This window comes from Podarcis bocagei (assembly GCF_964188305.1).
Source record: "Podarcis bocagei genome assembly, chromosome: Z".
Taxonomy (NCBI): Eukaryota; Metazoa; Chordata; class Lepidosauria; order Squamata; family Lacertidae; genus Podarcis; species Podarcis bocagei.
This window is the reverse complement of record NC_138140.1, coordinates 1,716,139-1,734,550: the sequence shown is the minus strand read 5'-3', so window position 1 is coordinate 1,734,550 and position 18,412 is coordinate 1,716,139. Positions and strand designations below refer to the sequence as shown.

The 18,412-nt window shown below is 45.9% G+C and overlaps 1 protein-coding gene across 16 annotated transcripts in view; it reads right to left on the bottom strand.

The window, feature by feature from the left end:
* Positions 1 to 18,412, bottom strand: part of STRBP (spermatid perinuclear RNA binding protein) — a 154,327-nt gene that overhangs the window by 91,993 nt on the left and 43,922 nt on the right. For 11 of the 16 annotated variants that reach the window (XR_014004244.1, XR_014004245.1, XR_014004246.1 and 8 more), the window contains exon 2: positions 578 to 798. Coding sequence is in view for 13 of the 16 variants with exons in the window: in XM_081179720.1 (XP_081035846.1) it covers positions 578 to 759 (182 nt within the window). In the remaining 3 variants the exon portion in view is untranslated. Of the gene's footprint in view, positions 1 to 577; positions 799 to 3,288; positions 3,477 to 10,550; positions 10,693 to 18,412 lie in introns of those variants that run through there. The other 5 variants (XM_081179722.1, XM_081179730.1, XM_081179721.1 and 2 more) reach the window with 2 other exon arrangements.

Genomic DNA, 18,412 nt, shown 5'->3' with positions numbered 1-18,412 from the left:
GTATTCAACTCAAGGGACACACTTTACAGCTCTAATAGTTAAGGAACTCTCAAGAGCTTTAAACATACAAGTGTTCTCCCCATCATGTTGACCCACATTTTGACCCCCCGAAAACCAAAAAAAACCAACTGGAAAAAACCAGAAAAACTCCCCGAAACCTTACTAAAGTACAGATCAGTACAGGTCCTCAGCTAACCAGCAAAAAACAAGCAAGAAAGGGAAAAAATGTTCACTGTTCGGATATCTGAATCTGCAGTGTGTATAACGAGCTTTGAGTACCAATTCCTCATGTTCAGATAAGTGAATTTTCACAAAGTGAGCATTCAGAAAGAGGGATCCAACTGTAATAACATATTATATTACCTATTATACATTAGATATGACATAATACAATATAATACACTATATATATATATACACACACACACACACACACACACACACACGATTATATCTTATTGCATGTTTTCATTTTTTTTTTACGCCACTTGAGTTATTTTCTGAATATAAAGCAGATTAAAGAATGAGGCTTCAATAAACCTTAGCCCTTTTAGGGAGTGCATTTTAACCCACTCACTTGCCGCTGCCCACATCTGAAGGCTCCTCCTTGCTGTCCATGCTGCCCTCGGCCCTGCTGGACCTGCTCATTTCATCCATCCAATCGGAGACCTGCTTGAGGGCGCACTCCACTGTGGAAACCATGTTCTGGACAGCTTCGAGTTCTTCTGGAGAAGGGTAAATGGTTGAGTGCTTCATCATCACGTGCCGGTCATCGTTGGCAAACGATCGGATGGATCTCTGTTGAGAGGGTTAGGAAATAACAGGGAGAAAGAAGGTGGGAGGAGGCAGAAGAAGTTGTCAACAGCTCTTCTTTTATGAAATGAGAGGACGAGGGTATTATTTGAAAAAGGGATGGTTGACCCAAACCTGCTGGGCATTTTAGGGCAGCACACTTCTGTCCCAATGGCAGCAGACAAACCTATCAGAAGGAGGCACAACACCTGCTCAAACCTGCGAAGTCTGCTTTAAAACCAAAAGAAACAAACAAATGGAATCTCAAAGCCAATGTCTACTGGCCATGTTGGCTATGCCAGGCCTCTACAGCCAGGGACAGCAATGCTTCTGAATACCAGTGACTGGAAGGGAAAGTGCTTTTGTGCGTGGGTCCTGCTTGGGGTTCCTCACAGGGGCATCTGAGTAGTCACTGTGGGAACAGGAGGCTGGTCTAGATGGGCCACTGGCTTGAAAGAGTGGGCCTCCTCTTATGTTCCCTAAGAACTGGCAGTAGGGAGCTACCTTATCCCAAGCCTGACCACTGATCTGAATGTGCCTCCAACTGTGGAGGTAAATGACTAGCAAACATTGAGAGCCCTCACTTCCTCCATGGATTTGTCCACTTCTCTTTTAAAGCCATCCAAGTAGGTGGCCATCACTGCCTCCCATGGGAGTGAGTTCCATAGTTTAATAATGCACTGGAGGAAGAGGAGGTGCTGATGGTCTACCAGCAGCAATTGGTTATGATCACCAAATGTCCAGAGACAGTCTTCCTCTGACTGCCATATACTGGGGAAAGGCAGTTTGCTGTTTCTTGCGTAGATCTGGCTGACCACTCTTGGAAACAGGATGCTGGACTGCACAGGCCAGTCTTTCCCAACCTAGTGCCCTCCAGATTTTGTTGGTCGGAGTTCCAGCTCCCACCAGCCCCAGCTGGCCTGGGCAATAGTTAAAGATAATGGGATGTGATTGATCCAACCATATCTGGGAGGAACCAGGTTAGGAAAGCCTGAGATAGGCCCCTGACCCAATCCTAGAGGACTCTATAAGTAAAGGTAAAGGGACCCCTGACCGTTAGGTCCAGTCATGACCAACTTTGGGGTTGCGGCACTCATCTCGCTTTATTGGCCAAGGGAGCCGGCGTACAGCTTCCGGGTCATGTGGCCAGCATGACTAAGCCGCTTCTGACAAACCAGAGCAGTGCATGGAAACGCTGTTTACCTTCCCGCCAGAGTGGTACCTATTGATCTACTTGCACTTTGATGTGCTTTCAAACTGCTAGGTTGGCAGGAGCTGGGACCGAGCAACAGGAGCTCACCCGGTCGCGGGGATTCGAACCGCCGACCTTCTGATCGGCAAGCCCTAGGCTCTGTCACCTATCCTTAAGCGCCACCTATCCTTAAGCAAATGCAAGTCCAGAATTGTTCAGTCTTCATCTGTCTTCATCCCCACAAGATTTGGAGGAGGAGGAAGAGGAAGCGACCCCTTTCAGCAGTGCCCCTCCTGGCGCTCAGCTACCCTCCCTCTCCTGCCTCCGCCACCCACAGGAGAAGAGGGGAAGCAGAAGGGCACCAGAGCAATGAAAACCTCCACTCCATTGCCCTATGGCTCATGGATTTCCAGGCTGCTTCTGACTCAGATGCACTGGCAGGCAATAAATCCTCCTGAAAGTCTGTCTCCCATTTGCTTCTGAACTGGCACCTGAAACATGTTCTTTTCCCTTCCTTCCTTCCACTCTGTCTCTTAGCAATAACATTTGGAGGACCACAGAAGAAATCAATAGGCTTGCGATGCTCTCCCATCAGTTGGCCAGCAGGAATTCATTAATTGTGAGTGTGCCACCAGCCCTACACCCCCTCCTGCTCGTCAGCCATTGGTCCAAAATAGATTTTAAAGAAATGGCAGAACATCACAATAGTTCAAGTGCAGGAAGGCACAGCTGTCTTTCTCCCCTCTCTCGGCACTCTACAACCAAAAAGGGGTAAGGAGGAGTGGGGACCCGAAGCAGCATCCCTGGAATCCCTGTGACTGGGCAGGTGAGTTTGAAAGCCCACAGCAGGGGTTTCACTTTGTGGAAGGGCAGGGAAAGGGCTGGACTGAGCTGAGAGCATCAGCATTTGGTTATACAACCCAGCAGAGTTCAAGGTCGCCTGCGCCACTCTCTCAAGCAAGATAGCTGGTGCCACTTCCAGCAAAAAAAAGAGTCACTTTATTCTTGAGTGTTCTCTCCCCCCCCCCCCATGCCTTCACTCAATAATTCATAGACTGCAGCCTCCGTGCTCCCTGGGTTTTGATGATGCCCCAGCCATAAATCAAAGACCATTTTGCTCTGCTTGAGAGTGGTGCCAGACCACCTCCCTTTTAACTCAGCAGCATCTCCTCCTTCTCCCCCGGAAGCTGTTTTGGCAAGTCTGCTAGCAGGCCAGGAAGGGAGAGGGAGAGAGGGAGGAAGTCTTCCCATGGCCTCCTTCCTGCCTGCTCATTGCCCCAGCACCTGCAGCCATGGGGACCTACCATGGCTGGCTACAGTAAGCTTCAGCTCTGGTACCCTTCCCCTTCCTCTTTCTCCTTCTCCCTCCTCCGGGGTGTCTTCGCTAGGCACTGTTTCGCCTGCCAGAACCTCCTCATAAGCCTCTCAGTCGCTTGACGGCTCAGGGGGTCACGCAGGTGCAATGCTCCAGAAGTCAGACTCTGCAGCACACCTGCAAAAAAAGCACAGAGAAGGAGGAGGGGCGTGTTTCAGAAACAGAACGCTGAAGTCGAAAGTGGTGAGAGATTGGGAACAAATCCGGAATGTGAGAATATGGGGGGGGGGGGGAGGCTGATGGGGGAACAGAAGCCACACTGTGTTTTCAAGTAACTTTTTTTTTAAAAAAAAAATGATTTTCAGCATACAGGAAAGTAAGAAACAATTTAATACCAACTGTATATAAAAAAAGAAAACAAAAGTTAACTGTAAGAAATAAAACTTGAAGTTGACTTTCTGGGCCTGTGCATAATAAACATCTTGCATGAGTGATCTACTCTGGTAAGTACATTGGGCAAGCATCCAAATCAATTTTTGAACTTTCTGTCCCATTTTTCCATTTTGGGGTCTAGGGAACTGGAAACGCTAAGAAGGGTGTATGGAAACCGACAGAACTCAAACCATCCAAATCCACTTAGAGGCTGGAGCTGGAGACTGTGCCTGTTCCTGCATTATACCCTTACATCACAAAATCATACTGTATATCTTTTTCAGTCCGGCCTCTAAGAACTCTTAATTTGAACAATTTTCAAGCAATGCAACGTCCCATACTTTCATATACCACTGGAAACAAATCTGAAATATGGGGTGGGGGAGGTTTAGGGGGGAGCAGAAGCCCCCACGGAAGATGGAAGGCACTATGAGCCCCCTTCACCAGAACTAGCCAGCCCAGAGAATTTCCAGCACTGCCTACCCTCTAAACTTCAGTGGTGCGGTTATTCAGGAAAACACATTCTGAGCATGAGAAATGTTCTGCAGAAATTTCTGCTGCCCTAAAATCAATGGGAGATCAGATCTGGCATGTTTGTTTGACTTCTGCTCAGTAAACAAAACTAACAACAACAAAGTATTTTATATTAATGTCATGCACTGCATAAATATCTGAATTCCCCACCACCAACAGGGAAAAAACAGCTGAACTGAAATATTTTATCGGGAAGGAGCAGGGGAAGAATCAATAAAGTGCACTTAGTGCAGTTTAAATGTTATTTTAAAATAAATTCAACGTTTTATTTAGAAATTTGTTTTAGTGGAGCACTTTTTGTGGCCTGCTTAATTTTATTCTTACCTATTATATGCCACCAGAGTATCCTCGTGAGATCCAGTGTGGCTTAGTGGTTAGAGCTCTCTACGAGGACCCGGAGACCCAGGTTCAAATCACCATTCAGTCATGAAACCCAAGCGGCCCAGAACCACTTCTCAGTTTACCCTACCTCACAAGGTGGTTGTGAGGATAAAAAGGAGGGGGGGTACATACATCACTATTAGCTCTTTGGAGAAAAGGTGGCGATATAAATGAAACTTTTAAAAAAGAAATAAATCCCTGCCGGAGCCAGATTCTCTCTCTCCACACGCTGAATCAAGAACTGTAGAGTTGAAAGAGCCATCTAGTCTAGTCTAACCCCCTGCAATTCAGAAATATCAACTAAAGCATCCATGACAGATGTTCAGGTACATATTTGCATCATATACCTGGCCTTTCTCTTCGAAGGGCTTCTACCTGCCGAAGGAATGACCCTGAGAACGATGGCAAAAGGGAAGCCCAGTGCACAGATTCTTGAATTTCGTTTGCATCCTTATAACCTGACGCCTGTTTTATCTGTAAAAGCCGTGCATTTCCAGAGAACACATTTCTAACCTTTCTCAGCTGCCCTACTTGGTCCTCACATTTGCCTTCTCTTTTCTCTCTGCCCCTCCTGCCCCATTGCTGAATTTACAGCTGGGAAGTCTGCAAATATATGTTTTGCTGCAGAACTGCTGGATTTTGTCCGGGAGGTTTGCAAGTTGCAATTATCTTTGCTTGTTTGTCAAGTCTGTTTCGCTCTGTCTAAATATGTCATTTGCCACCGCCTCCCCCCCCCCCATTTAATTGCTGGGATCCTCTATGCCCTGCCTTGGCATGCCCTGGCACTCTCTGTCTCTCTCTTGGTGGCTACAATGGTTTGATTATTCCCAGTCGTGGTCCAACCGCCAAAGAGTGCCTTTGCCTGCTTTCAAATCACCCCCCCCCCCAAACACACACCATCCCCTTGTTGTTGCCAAGCAGAAGTTTATTACCTCAAATAAAGGGTTGGGGGATAGGGCAAGAGAGACTGTTTGATAGACAGCAACCCAATGGATAATTATTTCATATTCAGGTCAGCACAGCGTGCAGGCAGCTGCAAAAAGGGAGAATTCCATACTGGGAATCATTAGGAAAGGGGTCGAAAATAAAACCACCAATATCACAGCACCGTTATTCAAATCTATGGTGCGGCTGCGCATGGAACATTGTGCACAGCTCTGGCCTCCTCACTTCAGAAAGGATAGTTGTTTAGCAAAGATCCAGAGCTGGAGCAACTTCCCTCTGAGGAAAGGCAGTAACCTTTTTTGTGGGGAGGGTTAGTTATGGGGGGGGGGGAGCAAGAAGGGGTATAATGTAAGAGGTGTCTTAAGATTGTGCATGGTGTTGAAAGAGACATTTTCCTCCCCATTAAAGCGATATGCAGGTCCCTCCATCCAATCACAGTGTCAGGAAACTGTGTGTTAGGCAAGCAATTGCATAACAAGTCAACAATTCCCATTGATTCCTATGGGGAAATTTCTAATATGTTTCTGACCACCCCAAAATGATCGAATAAAACCGGGGAAACCCTCTGAAACCTTGCAGAAGGCAAACAAGGAAGGAATAAGTGCTCTCTTGTTTATCCGATCTCCTTCCCTCCTTCCCACTATGGTTTCTAACAAAACAGGTGCCACAGACCAGCAAAACACAAAAAGTAAGGATTGTTTAAGGCTGCTTATCTGTTTGCAGTACTACACACAGGTCCAGCTGCCTGGATATCTGGACCTGTGGTGTGTATAGTGAGGTTACTAATTCCTCGTGTTTGGATGAGTGAATTTTCGTATAAATGAGCACCAGGATAGCAGGACCTGTATATATATATACCTGTATGCAGGTTTTGGTGTCTTCGGGTGTCTTCCCGTGTAAGAGTTGGGGTGTCTAGGCGACGTTTCGACGAGGTCTCACTCGTCATCTTCAGGCTGGTGCTTTCGGCTTCTTGTTACTAGAACAGAGCAGGGTCTCAGTGTTTGAGTTCCTATAAATACTGTTGAGGGGGTGTGGTGTATAGCCTCCAACGTTCTGGGCAGAGAGGAAGTTCCCAGGTTAATGTGCCTTTTCTTCTTTTGTTCATTAATTACTTGAGGGATATCTTGAGTGATTACTTGAGTGATATTCTGAGTACCACTTAGGAGGGTCATTAGGTGTGGATTAGTTGCTAAAGCTTTCGTGTCTTGACCTCTTGAGCTTGTGAAGAGTTTTTCTGAGAAGATGGCTGTACTGCACTTAGTTGTGCTCTGGCTTGGCTTCGTGTATAGGGGCGAGCTGTGGTTTTGTGCCCTGTGCCAGCCAGATCTGTGTAGGGATTGCAGGGGGGTGCAGCATCCGGAGGTGCCACTATGGTTTGGCTACTGGATGGTGTCTGTAATTTATCTGTGGAGAGGGTCTGGGTTTGGGTCTGGTGTGGTTGATTGGAGATGGCGTTCTGTGTGCCTCTGGTTCTGGTGTCGGTTTTTGTGGGGAGGGCTAATTTCCAGATGTCTGGCAGGCGGGACGTGTCGTCACGCTTGTTCATGTTGTGAGGGTGTTTCTCTATCTCGATGGCCCACAAAAACCGACACCAGAACCAGAGGCACACAGAACGCCATCTCCAATCAACCACACCAGACCCAAACCCAGACCCTCTCCACAGATAAATTACAGACACCATCCAGTAGCCAAACCATAGTGGCACCTCCGGATGCTGCACCCCCCTGCAATCCCTACACAGATCTGGCTGGCACAGGGCACAAAACCACAGCTCGCCCCTATACACGAAGCCAAGCCAGAGCACAACTAAGTGCAGTACAGCCATCTTCTCAGAAAAACTCTTCACAAGCTCAAGAGGTCAAGACACGAAAGCTTTAGCAACTAATCCACACCTAATGACCCTCCTAAGTGGTACTCAGAATATCACTCAAGTAATCACTCAAGATATCCCTCAAGTAATTAATGAACAAAAGAAGAAAAGGCACATTAACCTGGGAACTTCCTCTCTGCCCAGAACGTTGGAGGCTATACACCACACCCCCTCAACAGTATTTATAGGAACTCAAACACTGAGACCCTGCTCTGTTCTAGTAACAAGAAGCCGAAAGCACCAGCCTGAAGATGACGAGTGAGACCTCGTCGAAACGTCGCCTAGACACCCCAACTCTTACACGGGAAGACACCCGAAGACACCAAAACCTGCATTCCTGTACCCGTGAAAATCTACGAAAGCATATACCTGTATATATATACAAGGTGTATAACCTTGTGGAGCCATCCAAATGAAACTTAATTGTTATAAGACTCAGGACAGGCAAAAGATAGTGCTTCTTCGCACAGCGCACAGCTAAATGACAGACTCTGCTCCCACAAGAGAATCAACGTGGATGTATTTTAAAGAGGTTCAGACAAATCCGCGGGGGGGGGGGGGCGGAGCTAGCAGTGGTTACTAGCCATGATGTCTATGTTCTGCTTCAAGTGCCAGAGACAGCATGGCTCTTCTGTTGGGTACCGCAGGTGGAGACAGGTCCTGCTGAACTCAGGTCCCACATGCATCCGACTGGCCAGTGTGGTAACAGGATGTTGGACCAGATGTGATTTTGGCTCTCCTTATGTTAACTTTCATAAAATGCAATGGCAAATATGTTAAGTTTTGACTTCCCTGGGACTTAATCTCAGGGTTGTGAGTTTGAGCCCCATGTTGGGCAAAATAATAATAATAATAATAATAATAATAATAATAATAATAATAATAATAATATATTATTTATACCCCACCCATCTGGCCGAGTTTCCCCAGCCACTCTGGGCGGCTCCCAATCGAGTGTTAAAAACAATACAGCATTAAATATTAAAAACTTCCCTAAACAGGGCTGCCTTCAGATGCCTTTTAAAGATAAGACAGTTGCTTATTTCCTTCACATCTGAAGGGAGGGCGTTCCACAGGGTGGGTGCCACTACCAAGAAGGCCCTCTGCCTGGTTCCCTGTAACCTCACTTCTCACAGCGAGGGAACCGCCAGAAGGCCCTCGGCGCTGGACCTCTGTGTCCGGGCTGAACGATGGAGGTGGAGACGCTCCTTCAGGTATACAGGACTGTGGCCATTTAGGGCTTTAAAGGCCAGCACCTGCATTCCTGCATTGCAGGGGACTGGACCAGATGACCCTTGTCACAGGAGCCAACTCCAAGAGCCCAAGGTTCCTTCCAATTCTACAATTCTATTATTATACTATTCTGTGATTCTCTGACCTGGCACCAAAAAACAGGGGTGGGGAAGAGCAACTAAGCTCCTAGCCCTAACTTTGCTATCACATCACACACACATCCACACACCAATACAGTTTAATAAAACTGGCTACTGACATCCATACAAAAACATTTGTGGTTTCACTGCATAATTACAGTGCAGCCAAAAGAGCAGTGATGCCAAGCCAAGAAACCATGGTTTAGGAAGAAGCACATCCTATCTAGGAAACCTTCTGGGTGCCACAGGCCATTAGCAGGCAGAGCAACGAATGTAAATGTTACCTTTGTACAGCAGGCTAGTTTCTGCACCACCTCTCTACCCTCCATCCAGACAACCAAGGAGCATAAGCAGAGGTTCAAGGACACAGTCATGCCAAGCCAAAACACTCACGGGGGGCATTAAGTAGGGCTGGTGTGTGGCCTAGGGAGAGTGAGTGATGCTGAATGGGAATGCAGAGTATCAGGGGCCAGACAGAGAGGCCTGTAGGGACATATTTGGCCCCTGGCCTGAGGTTTCACACCCCGGAGTTAGTGTAACAGATGGACCTGGAATCAAGGCTCATTTCTCCTTAACGAGTAATGACCACTAGTCAGCCTTCAACCATTGGTGTAGGCTTAAGGAGAATGAGCTGTCTGATAATGGAATCGACTATCTCGGAAACGGGTGGGCTATCCTTCACTGGGGGGGTTTTAAGCAGAGCTCAGATGGCCACCTGTTAGGGGTCCTTAAGCTATGTTTCCTGCCATTACAGAGGGCTGGACTAGATGGCCCTTGGGGGGGGGTCATTTCCAACTCTACAATTCTATGATTCACTGGGGAGAAACAATCCACAATTCTGATTTCTGGAATCACACTAAGTTAAATCCTTTGTGGCATGTTTACCCCCTCGTAAGAAGACTGATGTGGGATGCGCAGGCTGAAAATGTTAAAATGCACTGCGCATGCAGAGTGTAGCCTACAGTGACATGGGCTTTACAGAGAAAAATGCAAATATGACAAAAATGCAAAAGCAAACATTTTCAGTTTACACTGGAAACTTTTCTTATATCCTATGGAATGACCTAGTTTAAGCATGTTTACTTTACTTTGTATTTAGCAAACAAAGTTTGTATTTTACTTGTGTGTTGTAAACAACATCCACCCATTGTTACTAATGAACTCATAAAATGAGGGAGCGATCCCCCCCCCCCCGCAACAAAGCACTAGAAAGTTTTCCACTTTGGAGGCGTTCAACCCCACTTCACTGCTTACTAAATCAAAATTTACAGCTTAGAAATACATGCAAACTCGCCCAGCAGGCAAAACTAGATCAATGGAATTACGGTAAGTTTCAAATTCTAGTGAAATGAAATCATACAAGGGATAGGCTGGAAAGCTAGCTACTCTGAGGTCAAAACCACCTCGATCATGCTTAGGGTGAGAACACCCCTTTTCAGAAGCCCCACTGATATAGGTCATTCCTGCTCAGAAACCACCAGAGTTCTTGGCTTGCCAAGCAGATTCTCAAAGCAGCCATGTCCAATCCCACTCCCTAACTCAAAGCTTGAGGTTTCCTCCCTGGCCTCGTTCCTACTTTGACACCCATCCAGCCAGAATGCAATACGTTTTACTCTTTTCCTACAATCCCATCTCCCCATCAACAGTGCCGTCCTTGAAGCTTTCCTGCTAAATTACTGGATGTGCCCACATCCCACCCCAGAATTCAAGTCTTACCTCTGTCAAGTGTCTTGGATGCACCAAGCTCAAGCGACCTCTTTGGAAAGCCCAGAGGAGCTTGTAAGTGCTGACAAACACACCTTGGTTTATCAGAACGCTGTCACACTGAGAAAACTGCACTCGGTAACCTGTGGCTAATTTGGAGGTGCAGCAACAACGCAGCTTTACAGAACCTCCGTGCTTCGCTAGCAAGGAGGACGAGTTTGACAGGTATCATTGTTAGAGCTTGTTCAACCGGCCTTTCCTCCCAGCAGAGAGAAAGGAAACAAAAAACAGAAAGGTATCTGGGCAGAGACTGCTCATTTTAAGCAGATTACAAGAAACACCTTTGTGTTAAGACTGAGGCAGCTGAGGAATCCATCCCTCTCTCCCAAAACGCTTCTCCAGAGCAAGAAATCCACACCTCCATACAAAAATGTTTAAAATAGAAGACATTGTGCAGGTAGCTTCTCTCGCTACACAGCTGAAAAATTAGAAAGCGCATTGTGTTCCTTCTGCAGTATAATTTTAATTCCTGGCCTCTGTCCAAGGTGCTCTCTGGTAGCATCTGTCACAGTCGGAAACTGTGCATCTGGGTCACAGGAGAGAGAGAGCGGCTCTGAGAAGCCCTAAGTTTCGGTGCTGGGAACTGATGTTGTAAACTGAACTCTTTTTCTGGGTAGGGGAGAGACAGAGATCAGAATGAAGGTTTGCAGAGCTGACCAGAGGAAAGATACCTTGCTAGCAAACAAATGGAATGCTTAACCACGGGTGACAACTGAGCACAAAGTCCAAATGCAGCCAGTATATCTACTGGGGTCCTTCCAGCTCCCACAGTACATGCTACTGTACTGAAATTCCCTTCAGCTCTAAAAACAACATTGCCCTGTGACACAGGTAACCTATATCTGCCCCTGCTTTGCACACACACAGCCCCAGGGTTCCATCACATTATCACCAATTAAAAATAATCAGATGGCAGGTCAAGGGAAAGGCCCACCTCTGCTGGAGATTCTGGAGAGGTCCTGTCAGTCAGAAGCAGGCAATTACTAGACTAGAGGGATCACTAATCGGGCCTGGTGCAAAAGGCACCTTCCTGTGTTGCTAGGGAGCACTGCTTGTAGAGAGCATGTAGAACCAGTTCTTTGGATTTCCATACTCAAGCTTCCAAAACATAGACCAACAAATCTACCCAGAACACCAAAATGTTCAGGAGAAGAGTACCTGCTCCTTGTGAGTGCCTGTACCAGCTAACACTCCCAGAAGGAGCAGCAGCTGCAGAGCTTGTTGGTGTTTTGCAACTTTGACCTGTTGCAGGACCTTAGCCAGACCTTAGCAGAGCATACACGGAGTTCCAGAAAGCAATCAGTTGCAGGCAGGATGGGCGAAGCAGGAACCAGACGCTGCTACCAGTAACTTGTTTACTTAGAGGTGTTTATTATTTACAGCAGACTCTACAAGTTACTACAAGTAAAGATAAAGGGACCCCTGAAGCTCCTGCAGCCAACTGGAAGTCACATAAGCTGCGTCAGACATTCAGGTACCAAAGAGTGTTCACAAACCAGAACACTTGATTCTGGGTTTGTGGTGTTCGCGAGCCAAAACGCTCGACTCACAAGGCGTTTGGGATCCAAGGTACGACTGTAAAACCTAACCTTCAAAGGTAAAGAGTCACATCCACGGCTGCTCCCCCACTTTGCCTCTCATCACACCCACTGCTGGCATGCTGCCCCTGGAAGGCTAACGTGGCCCTCGGAGCTGCCCTAAACTTTAGTAAATTCAATCTTCCTTGCACACAACTTGAAACAGGCAACAAGCAGCATTAGAAACTGGGATAGAAAAGCTAGGAGCCAAATGGCTCCTGGGACCTGGGTTGTGAGCGCCAAAACAGAATGTCTAGTCGCCATTTGAAGGGGGTCGGCAACACTTATTTGTTATATTCATAAGCATAAACTACCGTATTTTTCGCTCTATAAGATGCACCAGACCATAAGATGCACCTAGTTTTTGAAGGAGGAAAACAAGAAAAAAATATTCTGAATTTCAGAAGCCAGAACAACAAGAGGGATTACTGCGCAGTGAAAGCAGCAATCCCTCTTGCTGTTCTGGCTTCTGTAATAGCTGCGCAGTCTGCGTTCGCTCCATAAGATGCACACACATTTCCCCTTACTTTTTAGGAGGGAAAAAGTGAGTCTTATAGAGCAGTGTTTCCCAACCGGTGTTCCCCGGCACACGAGTGTGCCGTGAGACACCGGCTGGTGTGCCGCGAGATGCCTGGAGGGAGGCGGGCGAGTCGGGCGGCGAGAGGCGGGGCGGGGGCGGCGAGGAGAGGCCGCGCCTCCTGCTGCTGCCTGGCGCTCCTCCTCGCAGCCGGCAGCGCTGCCTGGGCGCCTCCGCGCGACTCTGTCTCGCTGGGTTTGGTCTCCCAGCAGAGACGGGTCACACGCGCCCCTCCCTCCCTCCCTCAGCCTGCGCGGAGGCGGATTGAGCGCAGCTGAGAGGAGCTGCCGAGGGAAAAAACGTTCACTTTTGTGCGTCCCTCCCGGCGTGACGCTGCGCGCTGACGTCACGGGGCGGGGCTTTAATGGTGGTGTGCCGCGAGATTTTTTTTTAGTACACAGGTGTGCCGTTGCCCAAAAACGTTTGGGAAACACTGTTATAGAGCAAAAAATACGGTAATTCACATAAGTATGTTAATATAGCACATTTCTAACAAAAATTGCTAATATGTTTAATTTGGTGTTTACAATAAAAATATTGGTACCATACTTCAATTTTTGAAATACTCTACTCTTTATTGCTATACGCCTTACCATATTGTCTATCCTTAACATATACTTCAAGGCTTCAAAGCATATACATTTCGGTAATCCTTGAGGGTCAACCAGGTGCAAAAAATGGCACTGGGTGAATATGCTTCCATGGCAGAGACCCCGTGAGGAGTCTGGCTGCAGTATTCTGCACCTGCTGGAGTTTCTGGGACAGTTTCAAGGGCAGCCCCGCGGAGAGCGAATTACAGCAGAAGGGCTTGGGAGAGTCTTGAAGGCCAGGTAGACAGGCCTGGAGGGCTGTATTCGGCCCCCAGGCCTGAGGTTTCCCACCCTTGTGATAAAGCATCTAACGAAGTAGCAGATCCAGGCATGGCCCGTCCATGATGCAAAGTGAAGCCGTTTGCCTGGGCGGCAGCTCCCAGTGGGGCAGTGCCATGCCCAACACATGCTGCTTGGGTGCTTGCTTGTGGCTGCCAGATGCGTATCTCCTTCTCCTGTTTGTCCACCAACAACAGACGCCAATGGCTGACCAGCTCATTGAAACCTCTCAGCACAGAGAGGCAAGTATTTAAGCTGAAGGGGTGGTGGGGAGGCGATTTATTCACAGGAGAGCTGTAGAGGCGCTCTCTGGGGTTAGAAGACTGAACTGCCTTTTCAGGTTTGTGTAGAGAATAATCCTCAGCTGGCATCTTCCCAGGGGTAGTCAACCTTTTTATACCTACCGCCCACTAATGCATCTTTCTGGATGGTAAAATTTCCTTACCGCCCACCAGTGCTGCAGTAACTCAATTATTTTAGTAGTAGATAGGTAGCCGTGTTGGTCTGCCATAGTCAAAATAAAAAAATTCCTTCCAGTAGCACCTTAAAGACCAACTAAGTTAGTTCTTGGTATGAGCTTTCGTGTGCATGCACACTTCTTCAGATACACTTTTAGCACAAGTAGAAAGGAGGTTTTTGTTTTTTTTAAAGTACTTAAATTTATCTTTTTATTTCTACTTTATGCATGTTTATAATGTGTTTTTAACTTTATGAAGTTAAATGTGGAAACAATAAATTGAAATTACTTTTAACTGGCGATTAATGAGATCCTTGAGGCTGATGCTGTGAGACTAAGTATGTGATATCAGGTTCAATTTTAGTAAGGGACAAACGAAGGTTTCCTCTTTCGGTGATATTCAGATGGTTTCTCTGTTTGCTCATAATATGATTAACAGCACTGAAGCCTGATTCCACAAGATATGTGGTAGGGAAAGGTATCAATAAATTGAATATAATTTTCCACATATTTGCATATAATGCAGGCATTTTTTTATTTTGCCAGTTTTTGGTATCCACCACTGCCGAAATTACATTTACTCTCTTCGTCGTTTTTAAGTTCTAATAGTTCTTCTTGGCAAGTTATATCAACCTCAGCAACATTGGCTATAAAAGGATTTATCATCCAGTCATGCACCTTCAAGTTCAAAATACAGTCATACCTCGTTTTGTGGCCAGGATCTGCTCCGGAGTCCCGGCTGCTAGCCGAAAAGGAGGCAGGGCAAACTGCTGCGTCTACGCAATGTGCAGGATGGTTTGCGCTTCTGCACATGCACAAAGTGCGATTTAGCGCTTCTGCGCATGCGTGAACGGCAAACCCAAAAGTAACCTGTTCCGGTACTTCCGGGTTTGCTGTGGACGTTCACCGGAATAGACACTAGATGAGGCGGACATTCCTGGAGGTATTACTGTATCTTGAAATCGTTTTTCCATATCCAATTTATTATTATTGTCCTGGTACAGCTGTCAAAACATTCTATTACCTTTGGTGTTAGATTTGATCTTATTTACAGCTCTAATTATTATACTTAATGATGGAAAAAAAATGAGAAGCACAAATACAAGATGGGTGACACCTGGCTTGAGAGCAGTACATGTGAAAAGGATCTAGGAGTCTTGGTTGACCACAAACTTGACATGAGCAACAGTGTGACGCGGCAGCTAAAAAAGCCAATGCAATTCTGGGCTGCATCAATAGGAGTATAGCATCTAGATCAAGGGAAGTAATAGTGCCACTGTATTCTGCTCTGGTCAGACCTCACCTGGAGTACTGTGTCCAGTTCTGGGCACCACAGTTCAAGAAGGACACTGACAAACTGGAACGTGTCCAGAGGAGGGCAACCAAAATGGTCAAAGGCCTGGAAACGATGCCTTATGAGGAACGGCTAAGGGAGTTGGGCATGTTTAGCCTGGAGAAGAGGAGGTTAAGGGGTGATATGATAGCCATGTTCAAATATATAAAAGGATGTCACATAGAGGAGGGAGAAAGGTTGTTTTCTGCTGCTCCAGAGAAGCGGACACGGAGCAATGGATCCAAACTACAAGAAAGAAGATTCCACCTAAACATTAGGAAGAACTTCCTGACAGTAAGAGCTGTTCGACAGTGGAATTTGCTGCCAAGGAGTGTGGTGGAGTCTCCTTCTTTGGAGGTCTTTAAGCAGAGGCTTGACAACCACATGTCAGGAGTGCTTTGATGGTGTTTCCTGCTTGGCAGGGGGTTGGACTCGATGGCCCTTGTGGTCTCTTCCAACTCTATGATTCTATGATTCTATGAATGGAGACTTGTACTTAAATGTTTTCCTACAATATGTTGTCTGTGTACAACACAATGAATACACAAAACGTTTGGCACTTCTTCCTTCAAGTAAGCAACAAATCCACAATAGCGACCTACCATTGATGGTGCAACAATATTGTTCAAGGGTATATTATTTTGTGCAAAGTATGATTTCACAGCATTAAATATTGATAATCCTTTTGTATCTGTAATCAGAATGACAGTGAATAGCATTTCTTCTTACAATGTTTTCATCAAGGTACCAGACATATGTCATCAGTAGAGCATTATTATCTGCAATGACAGACTTGTCCAATTGTATGGCAAATGAAGAATTTTGGAGAACACCTATGTTTATTTTCAACATTAGCCACTATTTCATCAATGTGTCTCTTTACTGTGCTATCACTAAGGGGCAGTGTTTTAAAAACTTCAGGTATGTCCTGATGCATTACTGTTGAGATAAATTCTTAATAGAGGGTATTATCAAAGTTTCTCCAATATTATGGCTTTTTGCAATTAATTGTGATACACGATAAACTGCAGTTAATCCATCGTCATTCTTTGCATGTTGTTTTTGAAACGATGCAGCTATTGTTGAACGATTTTGAAATCTTTCATAGATTTCTTGAAAATATTCAATGGGCTTATCTTTATCTTGTGAATGCTTTGTAGCAAGATGTTCTCCAAATCGACTTGGCTTCATTGCTTCATTAGATAATGTCTTGTGGCACAGTAAATACATTGGAAGCTGTTTATTTGTAACAGATTTCAATGAAACCCATCTTCAGGTACTCTGGTAAATAGCCAAGAGCATATTTCTTTTTTCCAGACATGGGTTCTAAATTTGTTGCACAATTTAACAACTACTTTTACTCTTACCATGTTCTGATCTGCGCTCCACACAGTGCCCCCCCTTCCCCTTTTATTACAAACATCAAAAACAACGCTGTATTAGGTGGCAATTTTTATTATGTGTCACCATAAAAAGAAATCCCCCCCCCTTTTCTACTTTTCCTGTCTTCTTCTTTACCTTCCTTATATTATATCAATATAACAGGGGTCTCTTTTTCCCTTTCGCTTTATTCTCTCCATCTCCTTCCTTTCCTTCTTTCTTTTACTTTCTAAGATAACAAAACTTAACTTGCCAAAACACGAGCCACTCCAAACACCATGATTCTGCCTGTCCCTGTTTTCTCTACTCCACTATTTTCCGCCATTTTTTCTATTTTTCTTCCTTTTTCCGTTTTTTTCCTTCCTTTTCATTTCCTTTTTAAATTCTGTTCTTTTACCTTCCTTATGGCAATGCCCAGAAGTAAGACTGAGCTAGTTAGCCCAGTTATTATTATTAGTCAACAACAATTCCCTCCTTCTCCTGCCTATAACTTTTCTTTTCCCTCTTTCTCCTATTTTACAAGCACTCTGCTCCGATTCTGCCTGTCCTTGAAGAAGAAGAAGAGTTTGGATTTTATATCCCGCCTTTCACTCCCCTTAAGGCAGCCTTTCTCCACCTGTGGGTCCCCAGATGTTGTTGAACTACAACTCCCATCACCCCTAGCTAGCAAGGCCAGAGCTCAGGGATGGTGGGAGTTGTAGTCCAACAACATCTGGGGACCCACAGGTTGAGAACCGCTGCCTTAAGAGTCTCAAAGCAGCTAACAGTCTCCTTTCCCTTCCTCCCCCACAACCAACACTCTGTGAGGTGAGTGGGGCTGAGAGACTTCACAGAAGTGTGACTGGCCCAAGGTCACCCAGCGGCTGCATGTGGAGGAGTGGAGACGCGAACCCGGTTCACCAGATTACAAGACTACCGCTCTTAACCACTACACCACACTGTCCCTGCTATCGTGCATCAGTTCCCACTCCTCCCCTTGTTGAAAACATCTTATAACATCACCCCACCAATCGCTCTCCTGCGTTTAGGTTATTTCCCTTTTTGGCGTATGGCACCACTTAGCAGAGCAAGTTACTTTCTTGATTATCTTATATCAGGCATAGGCAACCTCGGCCCTCCAGCTCTTTTGGGACTACAATTCCCATCATCCCTGACCACTGGTCCTGTTAGCTAGGGGTCATGGGACATGTAGTCCCAAAACATCTGGAGGGTCAAGTTTGCCTATGCCTGCCTTATACGGTACACCAGGCCATACAAGGCGGATACATTCACAGGCAGGGCCACTGGGTACTTTTCTACTGCAGCTGCCCTGCCTATGCATGTAGTAATAATAATAATACTAATAATAAATAAATAGATAGATAGATAGATAAAATTTATTTATACCCCACCTTCCCTGGCCAAAACTGGGCTCAGAGCAGCTAACATCTAGTATATAACATATTACCATAAAATCAAGCAATCAATTAAAATACATCCTAAGATCAAATCAGAATCAAAGTGAAATCTAATCAGATGGCAACCCACAAATTAGGGATGAGGACCTTAAATGCCCACCAGGTCTAACTGTTTATACTGGTCTTATATGAGCCTAAGAGAAAAGCTGGGGGGCCACTTTCAT